Source organism: Stereum hirsutum (genome assembly GCF_000264905.1).
Source record: "Stereum hirsutum FP-91666 SS1 unplaced genomic scaffold STEHIscaffold_17, whole genome shotgun sequence".
Lineage (NCBI taxonomy): Eukaryota > Fungi > Basidiomycota > Agaricomycetes > Russulales > Stereaceae > Stereum > Stereum hirsutum.
In genome coordinates this window covers 305,122-315,910 of record NW_006763147.1, presented here as the reverse complement: position 1 = coordinate 315,910, position 10,789 = coordinate 305,122, and the positions used below count along the sequence as shown (strand labels likewise).

Sequence of the window (10,789 nt, the reverse complement as noted above, 5' to 3'; positions counted from 1 at the left end):
CAGTCAGGCCTGAAAGGTATTTATGGCTCTACAACTGCACTCAGCCTCCTACTTGCACATCTTTGCTATCCGAATATGTCCGCATATTCATCCTTCGCGATCGCAGGAGCTGGCTTGGTCGGAACGTTCGTCGCCAATGCATTCCTTCAAGCGAAGGCATCCGGTACGATCAAGGACGTTACGATCCTCACCCGTTCGGTGAGCTACCAACATACCCCTTGCCCGTTATCAAGAACACTGATAAAAACTATCTTTTGTTTACATCTCAGTCGTCCAAGAATGTCAAGATCGATGGGTTAGCGAGCAAAGGCGCAACTATAGCCGCGGTCGACTACGACGACCCGTCCTCTCTTTCGAACGCTCTACATGGCGTCGATGTTGTCATATCAACATTTGGCCGTGTCGCCCTTGCATCTCAGCAGGCCCTTGCCGAGGCATCTAAAGCTGCAGGCGTGAAACTCTTCGTCCCCTCCGAGTTCGGCAACTCAACAGGGAACCCACAAGAAGGAACTCTTGCCTACAAAGTTGCCTTTCGGGAGAAGTTGAAGGAGATTGACCTTCCGTACACCCTGATCTTCAGCGGTGTGCTGATGGACACAGGTCTGACCCCGTCAGTCATACTCGCTTCATATCATCCGGTGGTTTGGTTACTCATGCTATTGTTGTCGAATATTGATTAGCTTCATGGGTATTGACCTCGCCAACGGTAAAGGTATCGCAGGCGGAGACGGAAACACTCCCATCTCTTGGACCTCGATGTCAGACGTGGCTTCCTTCCTGGTACACGTCCTCACTACCATGCCGCCTTCCGAGCTGGAATGGCGCGCGTTTCACATCGAAGGCGAACGCGCCGTAAGCAGCCATGAACTCTCTCTTGTTTCTCACTTGCTCACCTTATTTCTGTGCTGTACATAGTCACTGAATGAAATCTACAAGGCCTACGAGGCCAGAACAGGGAATAAAGTTGAAGTCACCTATCGGTCTATTCCCGAGCTTCAGAAGACGATGAAGAATAATCCAAAGGATATTGGGAGTATGTGGCAATGCCTGTGGGCGTTGGGAGTAGGCATTGTAGGGACGCCTGAGCAGGTCTCCGAGTCCATCAGAGTTTGGCCAGAATGGAACCCGAAGAAGATCTCAGATGTTACTTCTTGAGCTGAGCGAGGTCGGCCTCGTAGGTCTATGATTATGGGTTTCCTTGTTTTTGCTACAGCTTTGCTCCGTACGCGTGTTCGCCTTCGCTTTGTGTCTGACCGTCGACTAAGTAGCGGTCAAGTTGCGCAAGCTGCGTGCCACAGCCTTCGTCGACTTCGCCGTGCGGCTTTTCAAGCCACTCTTGTAGGAGTCGGGGTCTGTTTAGCGCCGTGTGCCCCTCGCCACTCCTTACAAGCCATTTCCAAGCTATGGCTGTCTATTTCTGTTGTCCGACCTTTGGCAGTAGAGCCACGCTTTCCAGAGCTGTGTCGGGGCTGTGGCAGCGGGGCCACTCCGGCCGTTGTCCGACATTTGACGGCCCGAGCCATGCCGGGCGGTGCAGTACAACTGGTCTCGTTCACTCAACGTTCACTGCCACAAAGACCACAACCATCACCGCCTTCGTAGACCTCAATGTCCTCGCATCTGCTTCGTACATTGACGCATAAAGGCTAACAGATTGTTGGGATCAAATATCCTTAGATGCGGTGAATCCGGGTTACACCCTTGTACTTAGTGCAGCGGTCAAAGTGCAGTGGATGTCTTTCCAATATCCATAAGGTCTTCGAGACCCTTCTACTCGTAGTCGTAGACGAGACGAGATCTGGATTTTTGTTGTTAACATGGCTCAGAATTTACACATAAAGATTCATTCAACCAATAAACTGACTATTATCGAAGCGTCTGTCGTGAGTACATACTCGATGACTTTTGTTCCAGTATAGGAGCTGCCAAGACACCCGGCTCATCCCCATCTTTGATTGCTACTGCGATTGGCAGTGCTACTCCACGTCTTACACAATTTGCATTCACAAGTGCTAGTGAGTGCACTGCCTAGCACAATCGAAGGTATATATCCAACGTATCGCACCAATCTACCTCTAGTCATACATTTCCCCTCCACACCTGTTGCGACCACTCCTACCGTCAACTCTATACACAATGGGTCTTTTTGGTCAATCCTCGCATCACAACGTCAACTTTCAGCCATTCAACCCACCAATAGGTCTCAACCCCGCCTTTTGCGCTCCTCATGTTGAGACGCTCATCATGAAAGAGAAGATATGGAGTTTCAGCGGCGACGATTTCAGTATCAAAAACTCTGCAGGGCACGATATCGTCAGGTGCCACGGACAAGCATTCAGCTGGAGGGATCGTAAGGGTGTGTAATCTTTTCTTCATCGTGTAGACTTATGGTGATTCTGATAGTGACGCTGTGTAATAGAGTTCAAGGATGCGAGAGGGACGCCATTGTTCACGTTGAGGAATAAGGTCATTGCGTTCCACAAGACGCAGCTGATCGAGGCAATGGATGGGACCGATCTGTGCACGGTCAAGAAGAGGTTCTCGAGTGAGTCTTCATTTTCAGCCCCCCTTCCTCTTTCTGCGCCTCCTATCACAACCTTTTGTCGGTCACTAAATTAATCTTCTTCTTGTGCACAGTCGGAACATCGCGCATGGTAGCATCCTTCCATAACTTTGCCTCCTCATCTCACGAGCACATAGAGCTTGAATGCAAGGGTGATTGGTTTGATCGGTTAGTCTTCTCTTCCGTCCCCTTTCTCACCCGAACCCCTCACTCTTCGTTATAATTTTACCATTCCAACGACTGCCTCTATCCTCTTTGTTTCGTGCATCCCGTCGCGTCACTACGGTCTCCGTCCATACACTTCCTCCTTCGGCTCTCAAACGACTTTATCACTAACCTCTCTTCTCCCCTTGACACGACAGATCCGCCATAATAACCCTCGCAGGCACAGATCGCGTCGTCGCACAGATTTCGAGGAAATTGTTCAATGTGAGGGAAGCTGTGGGTGGACAACAGACCGTAAGTCTTTTATCCCTGACTTGGTCTGCGTACATTTCACTGAATCTTCGTCTTTGTTCTCCCTTTCTCCATACTTTCTTCCCCCTATTCCCTCTCGCGCTGTTCATGTCCACCACGCCACAGTACGCCGTCACTATCGCACCAGGCGTCGATGTCGCCCTCATCGCTGCGCTCTGCGTTTGCTTCGATGAGGCATTCAATGAGTCCTCCAACTAGAGTGCTGGTGGAGGCCCGTTGATTATTTATTCTATATCTCACATCTCTGTCTTCTGGATTTTGCTTCTCTTCTATACGTTTATCTTTCGGCGCCGGAACCATGGGTGTCATCAACCGCCCGATTTTTGTACGGACGTTTTGCTCCTGGTTTGCCTATCTGTACTGTGTTTTTGGCTCTGTCTCCTCTCTCAATATCACGAACGGTGCAACGTTTCAGCGGTCGATCGCGCCGGCACTTAGACAGCTGACTTCACCTAGACATGTATGAAGAGCATCCTATGCTGCTTCGTCTAAGCGAACAATACGGAAGACTCCTCCGCCGCCGCCCCCTCCGCCAACGCATCCACCCTCCTCCTCATTCTCCTCACCACTGTCGTCGCAATCACCGCACCAACATCCTTCGTCCAATACGAGGCACTTTTCTACTCCGTGAGTTCTTTGAAACATGATCCATTGGACACGGGATAATCACGCATCGACGGATATGTCGGAGATGTTATTGTATATCTTTGACAGACAAATGTTTGACTCCTCGAGTACAGGCAGGTTGTTGCCTCCACGCGCACCTACTGTAGTTTTTCGCGCACAAGTTCGTGTCCCGTGTCCCATGGGGGCCGCGAACGAACTTGTGCCGCGGGACAGTCCCACCCCATTGACGTGCACGGAACTTGTAAGTAGGACAAACCAAAATTTGACCCAAATTTGACGAAAATATGAATATATTTTAGGCTCCTAAATTGACCTCCAGGAAGGCCTCCGAGACACACTTTGGGTTAGATTTTGCTACTGGGTGAGCTCTTCCACCCAAATTCAGAGGTAAATGCCTGTTGAACGGTTACGAAAGGTCGTCTCCCTGCAAAAGCGTCGATGTTCACGAACATTGTCCCTTGTCCCGGTCTGCTTGCGAACCGGGACACGAATGGATTATGTCATCTCGGCAACGGCCGAGGGGCGGTGGCGTGAACTTGTGCGCGAAAAAGTACAGTACAGTGTAGGCCCACTCCTTGATCCAACCCCGGTCCTTGATCCACTGCAAATCTGCCGCCTACAGCTCCTCCAGCCTCAAGATCACTCATAAAAACTGTGCATATAGTGCATTTAAGGTTATATCGAGGTTATTAATGAGCATGTATTTTTTTTATGAGGGGGAATCGTGCAGTGCGGGGTTGGATCAAGGACCCATATTTTGTGGCGCTCGGGTGCCACACCACATCTTGGTCTCCCGATAATGCACACTCACTTTAGGCACTGCATGTATTTTATTCTGAGTACCTTTATGGATGTTCTCAACCTCTAAGCTAACAGATTTGATGAATATGGGAAGGGGAGCCAGAAAATGAATTTCTTCAAAGTGGTGGATCAAGGAGTGGGCCTACACTGTATATTGACCTGGAAGGAAGAGGACGAGGATGAGGAGGCGTTTGGGCAGAAATACTCGAAAGAATTAGATGATTAGTATCTTTGATGTGGACGAACATTCTATAATAAATGTCTATATATGACCCTCAACTGTTGTGCCCGCTACGCAGTGCTGACAGTGAAATACAACAAAATGCAAATGTTGTGGAGATAGGTTGCGACGTTGTGTGAAGGCGCATATTTTTGTGTCGCTCCTCTACCCATTTTGAGACTGTCAGGACAGACTGAGAAGGTCGACTGTGGCCTAGGGTTCCTGAGGCTTGGAGACGGGAGAGATGGTTCTGTATCAAGAACTAGTAAACAAAGCATGACTAGGACATGGGTACGTACGAATCGCTCTAGAACGACTCTGAACGAGAGGAGATCGTGTATGTTGGAATTTGAAGGAGGGCGTGGTTAAATAAAAAGGATTTCTTTTCTGTGGCGAGATCGAGCGACAGCATCCCGGTACAATGAACAAGGTATTGGGCCCTTCGCGCAGACGATTGAAATTCCCCTTCCCGCTCTGTCTCCCTATTGTTCTTGTCGGGCTGACGTCATCAGAGGCTTCTGATCGTAATATGTACAAACAACTTCGGCGCCTTGGCGTTTATTGCCAGCTCTATCCTTGCTCTCTCACTACGACGACAGCAAGTATCAACCGCATATCACAACCAATCTTATAAGTATTCCATGACATTTCACTTATATGTAAGTAGATGCGAACGAAAAACAGAAGAAGAACCAGAATATCAGCTTAGATTTGGGATGTACACCACGTCATGTTCTGAAGGATTGAGTATCCCATGGCTGAATCATGGGTAGAGTATGCAGCTCGTTGTGAGCATAGGTCCGGCGCGAAGAATGATAGAGACTCACTGGGTCCTGACATGATTGACCGCCATTTGCCGATTCCACGAGATGTCACAATACTCTTGCGTGTTCAATGGGTCGTCGTGGGCATGAGGATGGGGAATAGGTTGGCCTGTTCTGCAATACTGGCAGTACCAGTGATCAAGGTCAGTGTGTATGGGCGCAGAAACTTCTTGTTGTTCCGGTTCTGGGAAGGATTGCCCAAGACAGACTACACGCCATGCGGGCCACATATGGGTCTCTCCTAGCGTTGTTAGCTCATGTTCGACCTAGACAAGAGGAAGGGCATTGATTGAGCGTGAAGGGGTGGTATTCGCGTAGATCTCTCCAGAGTAAGATACTCACAGCTGATCTCCATGTCTCCAATTTCATACCCGTGAACGAATTCCCATTCGCGTGATAACAATTGAGACACCAAAAACTGTAGTCCAGCGCATCGAACCGGACGGCTGTTGTGGTCGTCGGATCTGTACCGGCCAGCCATAACAAATACAATGCAGTTGCCGACCCCACTTCAGAAAATTCGAGAGGCACGACTTGTTTCCACGCATGACAGGCGTCCTTCGCCACCAATATCGTCGGGCTATTCGGAAGTGTGAATACCGCCATCGCGAGCTCCAATGGTCCCAAAAACGGACGCAGCTCGCCGACAGCCCTGCCTTGACGGACATCATCGACGAACGGAGAAGTGAGAACGGTGGGGATCATGGAAGCGGTTGGGGGAAGTAAACTGCGATACCACTCCGGCAACATCGCGATATATTGATCTCTTTTCCCTCTGATCCAGGCTTGGACCGACGATGCAAGATTCGTGAGCGGGACGTTAAAGTCGGACTCGACCACTCTCACTTTGACGTCTCGTCCAAGGATCTCTGCGCACCAAGGAAGTCGAGTGGCCTGTTCCAGAGACGGTAGGTAAAACCATTCTGCGGGGAGGATGTTACGGCGATATTCGGCGTAGAGGCATCTGGCTTTCCTGGTACGTTCATTCTGTGCACGGTCACGCCAATTCCGGAATATTTGAGGGCTGATCTGGGTCCAACCTGTGAAGTGCGCATCCTCATGAGTGACCGTCCCATGTTTTGATTAACAGCGAATGAGTGCTTACCACGCTCTGTAAGTGGGTTACTCGAATGCAGCGCGGGCGTTGCACTGAAGGTGGGGCGATCCATCTCCAATCTGTCGTAGCCTAGATCTACCAGATGACTCATGATCCTACCGTATTTTCGTTATGGGTCAAAAGATGCACATGACTAAAAACGGAGTCGGCGTACGCTTCACGTCGAGCAGCTACCGCAGCAGACAATTCGGCCTTACGGTAATCCTCATATGCGTCGTGCCATTGTTCCATATCCTTGCAACCCTGTGCATAAGAAGATCTAGGCGTCAACCATAAAGACACAAGAGAATGAGAGACCACCTTCATGTAATTCGCCACAGCTTCGCCGTGTGTCTTGTCGAACTGGCACAATGCGTCCATAGCGCCTGTTTTCTTCATCTTCACATCTTTTCTGAGTGTTTCGCGCTCGTTCACCATGTCGTCAAGATCTTCTTCCCAGAAGTAATTGTTCTTTGTGGCATTCTTGGTCGTACGCCCAACTTGTGTACAACATGCCTGTTAGCCTGATGGATTTTACTTGGAGAGGATACACATACTCTGAGAGTAAGGGAATAAATCGAGAACGGCGGGGTCCGCACTAGGATATATTTTCTTGAACCTCCCTGCGTCAAAAAGACTAAGGCGGCGATCAAGAAAATAAACCAGTTCATATCAGGAACGTGCCACGAAAGATATAGCCACGAGCTCGGAGGCACTCACTTCTTCGATCTGCATTTGCTACAGAGGCGATGTTTGAAGGGCCAGTCAATCCATCTAGTTGTCTTGGTGTCACATTCCTGCTCATCAAGATATCGTTGAGTGGGATGTACATTGTATTGTTGTAGAGTGTGACCTACAGAACAAGAGCGTGCGAAGACTAGCGCTGCGAATTCTGGCTCAGAGAACTCTCTTGGCAGATCAATATCGGCTCCAAGAGATCGCCTTGCAGACTTCCACACGAATGCGCTAGTACGAGACATCAGGACCTCGCGCAAGTCTTTGCTCGATCGAGCAAGATTGAGAAGATCAATGGGGGACATCATCTTGCAGCACTAATCCCAGAAAACAACGTCAGTTCATGAAAGCCCCGTCGAGAACGTAAAGGATGTCTATACCTCGTAGAAGATGTCCATAGGCATCCTCAACATGGTCTGCAGCTTGCCCCTGTTTCTTTCACCCTTCGCTTTTGAACCGACCCGCTTCTTCTTCGAAATTATGGGAGCAGAATTCACTATCGTTTCTTCCTGCGAGACAGGGCTGTCCTCTGTAGATGGTACAACCTTGTGGCGCTTCGGATATCTTTCGCCTAAATAGGTCATCAAAAGAAACAATGGATCAGCCAACGGAGTGTCTATGCAAACGCGGGAGGCGCTGCTCGATGAAGGAATGTACCTGAAGCCGAATATCTATCCTCGTCTTCACTTCCCATCCCTTTATTTCCGTCATCATCGCGTTCGAAGTCCCCGCCACCCACTGGTGCAGACCCTTTGAGATCATTTCTATCTTCGTCTGCGGAGCTGTCGTCGGAGAACGAGAGAGTAGTAAGGGGTGATGGGGGGTCTCCGTCCTGGTGAGGCATTTCAGAACGTACGAGTAGGTGGTCAAGAGGCAAAACAATGGTCGCCCAAGGTTATATCGCGCAACGACATGTAGAACAAACAAAGGGTAAACAAAGCAGCGACACACCTCAGATCACGTGTGATAGTGAAGTGGCCCCCTGCTCAAAGGTAGGGTTGTCTGAGAATCAGTGAACAAACAAATTCAGCGCTAGCGAATTGACCTATTAGGAACACAAAAGCAATCTCTAGTTGTCCCATTGTTTGTTAACGTATGAAGGCCTTATTTTGACGTTTGAAAAGAAGTGAAAAGAAGCGCGTTCCGGTGGTAAAAGCGACGATTATTGGGCATACGCTGTGCTGACCGACACCCAAGTCTAAGTCTAAGATTATCGGAAGGAGAAAGAAAGGAGACCATACGTTCTGTTTTTCCAGTAATGACGGGAAATCCATGGACCTTAGTGACTCCCTCCTTGTGCAATGCTGATCGTACAGTCAATGCCTTAGCTCCATAATTCCGGCGACCTTGATAATGAGACGTAGAGACCGCATCTTCCAAGACCGACGGGCCACAAAACTGAGGAAGGAGCGTGCAGCTGACGCGACCGCAGAATACGCAGCTGTGGCACGTACGCAAACCGACGATTACTTTTTCATTCAAGGCAACACCGCGAACACGAGAAACACCTCTACGTGTGTATAAGATCTCTCGCATAAAGATGCAGGTATTTCCTGTTCCTTGCGTGAACCTGTGAAATTGCTATGGAAGATCGTGATGACCCTACTCTAGAGCAGATGTAGGACACTGGCAGGTCAGATCACCTTACCGAGGTAAAGCTCTAAGGGGAACCTCAGGGGTGCATACCGTCAGGGCATGCAGGCTTCAAAGAGAACAAAAAAAATCGACCTCGAGTCTGCGAAACATTGAGACATTTCACCGATATAAAGTACTCTCGAGTCTCAGGAGCCGGCCCTGCCCCATACGTATGGCCGCGCCAACTTTATGCTTCAAGGACTCTCCTGATGGCAAAAAGCAGGAAGGAGAGTATGAACTCACAGTATCATAAGTAAAGAACGGGCGACTGGCGTCCTGCGTGTGTGGTGGTCTGAAGGGGTACAAGTTAGATTTGAGGAAACCCGAGTGGCTTGGCTTTCGGAGTTTGAATTATTGGTAGCGTTCCGGGCTCGAATTTATGACTAAGCACAGCAGCTTCCTCACCATCGTCTCAGCCTCACTCCTCTTCCCCCATATCCTTTACTCGCTCAAATAGCCCATCATGCCTCGTGCTGAAGGTCTGTGATGTTTCCTTTGATAGTATCATTGTTATATATCTCACTGATATGACCATGTTTCAATGGCTTTCGTACAGTCGGAACCCCGAAATATCTTGCCAACAAGATGAAGTCGAAGGGCTTACAGCGCCTACGGTGGTACTGTCAAGTCTGCGAGAAACAATGCAGAGATGAGAATGGCTTCAAATGTCATGCTGCATCTGAGTCTCACCTGCGGCAGATGTTGGTGGTGGGTGAATCGGCTGGGAAGCATATCTCGGATTATTCGGGACAATTCCAGTCGGAGTTCGTCACCTTACTCTCAAGAAGGTGCGTCTCTTTACCCTATCCTTTTGCAGTCATCGACTGTTCTTCTAGATTTGGTTGCATAGTTGATGCTGACGATGTCATTAAATATGATTAGGTGGGGCACGAAACGTGTCAAGGCGAATAACGTCTACCAGGAGTACATCCAAGACAAACACCACGTTCACATGAACTCCACCCGCTGGCTTACTCTCACCGAATTCATCAAACACCTCGGCAGAACGGGTGTCGCCCACGTCGATGACACTGAGAAGGGCTGGTTCATCGCTTGGATCGATTCTTCGCCCAAAGCTCTGGAGAAGCAGGAGGCTAGCTTGAAGAAGGAGAGGGCGACGATGAGCGACGAGATGAGACAGCGATTGTTGATTGAGGAGCAGATTGAGAGAGCTGCGGCGGAGGAGAGAGAAGCGAAGGAGAAGGGAGAAGGTTCATCGGGCAGCAGAGATGGGTCGGAAGAGGCTGATGGGCAGAAGAAAACCGTTGAGGAAGGATTGAAGAGGGACGAGGGCGAGAAAGTCGTGTTGTCGATGGGGTTCAAGCCTGCCGCTGCCAAAGCTACGACGCCTGCTGCTGCTCCCGTCAAGTTCAACGCTTTCAAGATGGCCGCCAATCCGCTCAAGAAGATGAATGCTCTCAAGCAAACTGCTTCTCCATCGCCGATTGCCATTGCGGGTATGAAGAGGAAGGAGATGACGGCGGCGGAGCGGTTGATCCAGGAGGACCAGGAGCGGAAGCGGCGGAGAATGGAGCGGGAGGCTACGACTGCTTGATGTTTTCCCAGATGATGGACCTATGCTCTTTTTTTTGCGGATTCGCTCTGTCTGTAGCTCTATGTACTCTCACCCACTAACCTATTGGCGATTGCGTACGCTTGACGTTGAAATTTGGCGTGGTTCCATCGACGTTGGAGGCTCAGAGTGGCCACCAGTATCAGCTAAATCTCTTCGTACACCATCATGGTCGAGACAACCAGCTACATATCGATACGTTTTGATTGTTGGAATCGAATGCTCGATGGCCGTGCAG

At 49.6% G+C, this 10,789-nt stretch overlaps 4 protein-coding genes across 4 annotated transcripts; 3 read left to right on the top strand and 1 right to left on the bottom strand.

The window, feature by feature from the left end:
- Positions 1-75: 75 nt before the first annotated feature.
- STEHIDRAFT_149865 (NAD-P-binding protein) lies at positions 76-1,237 on the top strand (the record flags this gene model as incomplete). The annotated part of the gene is made up of 4 exons (XM_007309192.1): positions 76-198; positions 270-610; positions 681-852; positions 916-1,237. 4 exons carry the CDS (start codon positions 76-78, stop codon positions 1,153-1,155), a joined length of 876 nt encoding a protein of 291 aa, XP_007309254.1. The 3' UTR covers positions 1,156-1,237.
- Positions 1,238-2,032: 795 nt separating this feature from the next.
- On the top strand, positions 2,033-3,457 carry STEHIDRAFT_171795 (DUF567 domain protein). The gene is made up of 5 exons (XM_007309191.1): positions 2,033-2,356; positions 2,420-2,545; positions 2,638-2,731; positions 2,926-3,022; positions 3,146-3,457. Exons 1-5 carry the CDS (start codon positions 2,137-2,139, stop codon positions 3,236-3,238), a joined length of 630 nt encoding a protein of 209 aa, XP_007309253.1. The 5' UTR covers positions 2,033-2,136; the 3' UTR covers positions 3,239-3,457.
- A 71-nt stretch (positions 3,458-3,528) lies between these two features.
- On the bottom strand, positions 3,529-8,187 carry STEHIDRAFT_161607 (uncharacterized protein; the record flags this gene model as incomplete). The annotated part of the gene is made up of 9 exons (XM_007309190.1): positions 3,529-3,660; positions 5,855-6,552; positions 6,618-6,724; positions 6,784-7,108; positions 7,166-7,245; positions 7,329-7,405; positions 7,466-7,660; positions 7,724-7,914; positions 8,001-8,187. 9 exons carry the CDS (start codon positions 8,185-8,187, stop codon positions 3,529-3,531), a joined length of 1,992 nt encoding a protein of 663 aa, XP_007309252.1.
- A 1,219-nt stretch (positions 8,188-9,406) lies between these two features.
- On the top strand, positions 9,407-10,733 carry STEHIDRAFT_125001 (uncharacterized protein). The gene is made up of 3 exons (XM_007309189.1): positions 9,407-9,457; positions 9,535-9,766; positions 9,861-10,733. The coding sequence occupies exons 1-3, from the start codon at positions 9,442-9,444 to the stop codon at positions 10,531-10,533; spliced, it is 921 nt and encodes a 306-aa protein (XP_007309251.1). The 5' UTR covers positions 9,407-9,441; the 3' UTR covers positions 10,534-10,733.
- The last annotated feature ends 56 nt before the right edge of the window (positions 10,734-10,789 follow it).

Bases quoted from the DNA above. Each gene is read 5' to 3' on its own strand.
- STEHIDRAFT_125001 (XM_007309189.1), top strand. The intron at 9,767-9,860 runs GTGCGTCTCTTT...AAATATGATTAG, and splicing joins GTCACCTTACTCTCAAGAAG to GTGGGGCACGAAACGTGTCA.
- STEHIDRAFT_171795 (XM_007309191.1), top strand. From the start codon at position 2,137: ATGGGTCTTTTTGGTCAATCCTCGCATCACAACGTCAACTTTCAGCCA. The intron at 2,357-2,419 runs GTGTGTAATCTT...GCTGTGTAATAG, and splicing joins CAGCTGGAGGGATCGTAAGG to AGTTCAAGGATGCGAGAGGG. The intron at 3,023-3,145 runs GTAAGTCTTTTA...ACCACGCCACAG, and splicing joins CTGTGGGTGGACAACAGACC to TACGCCGTCACTATCGCACC.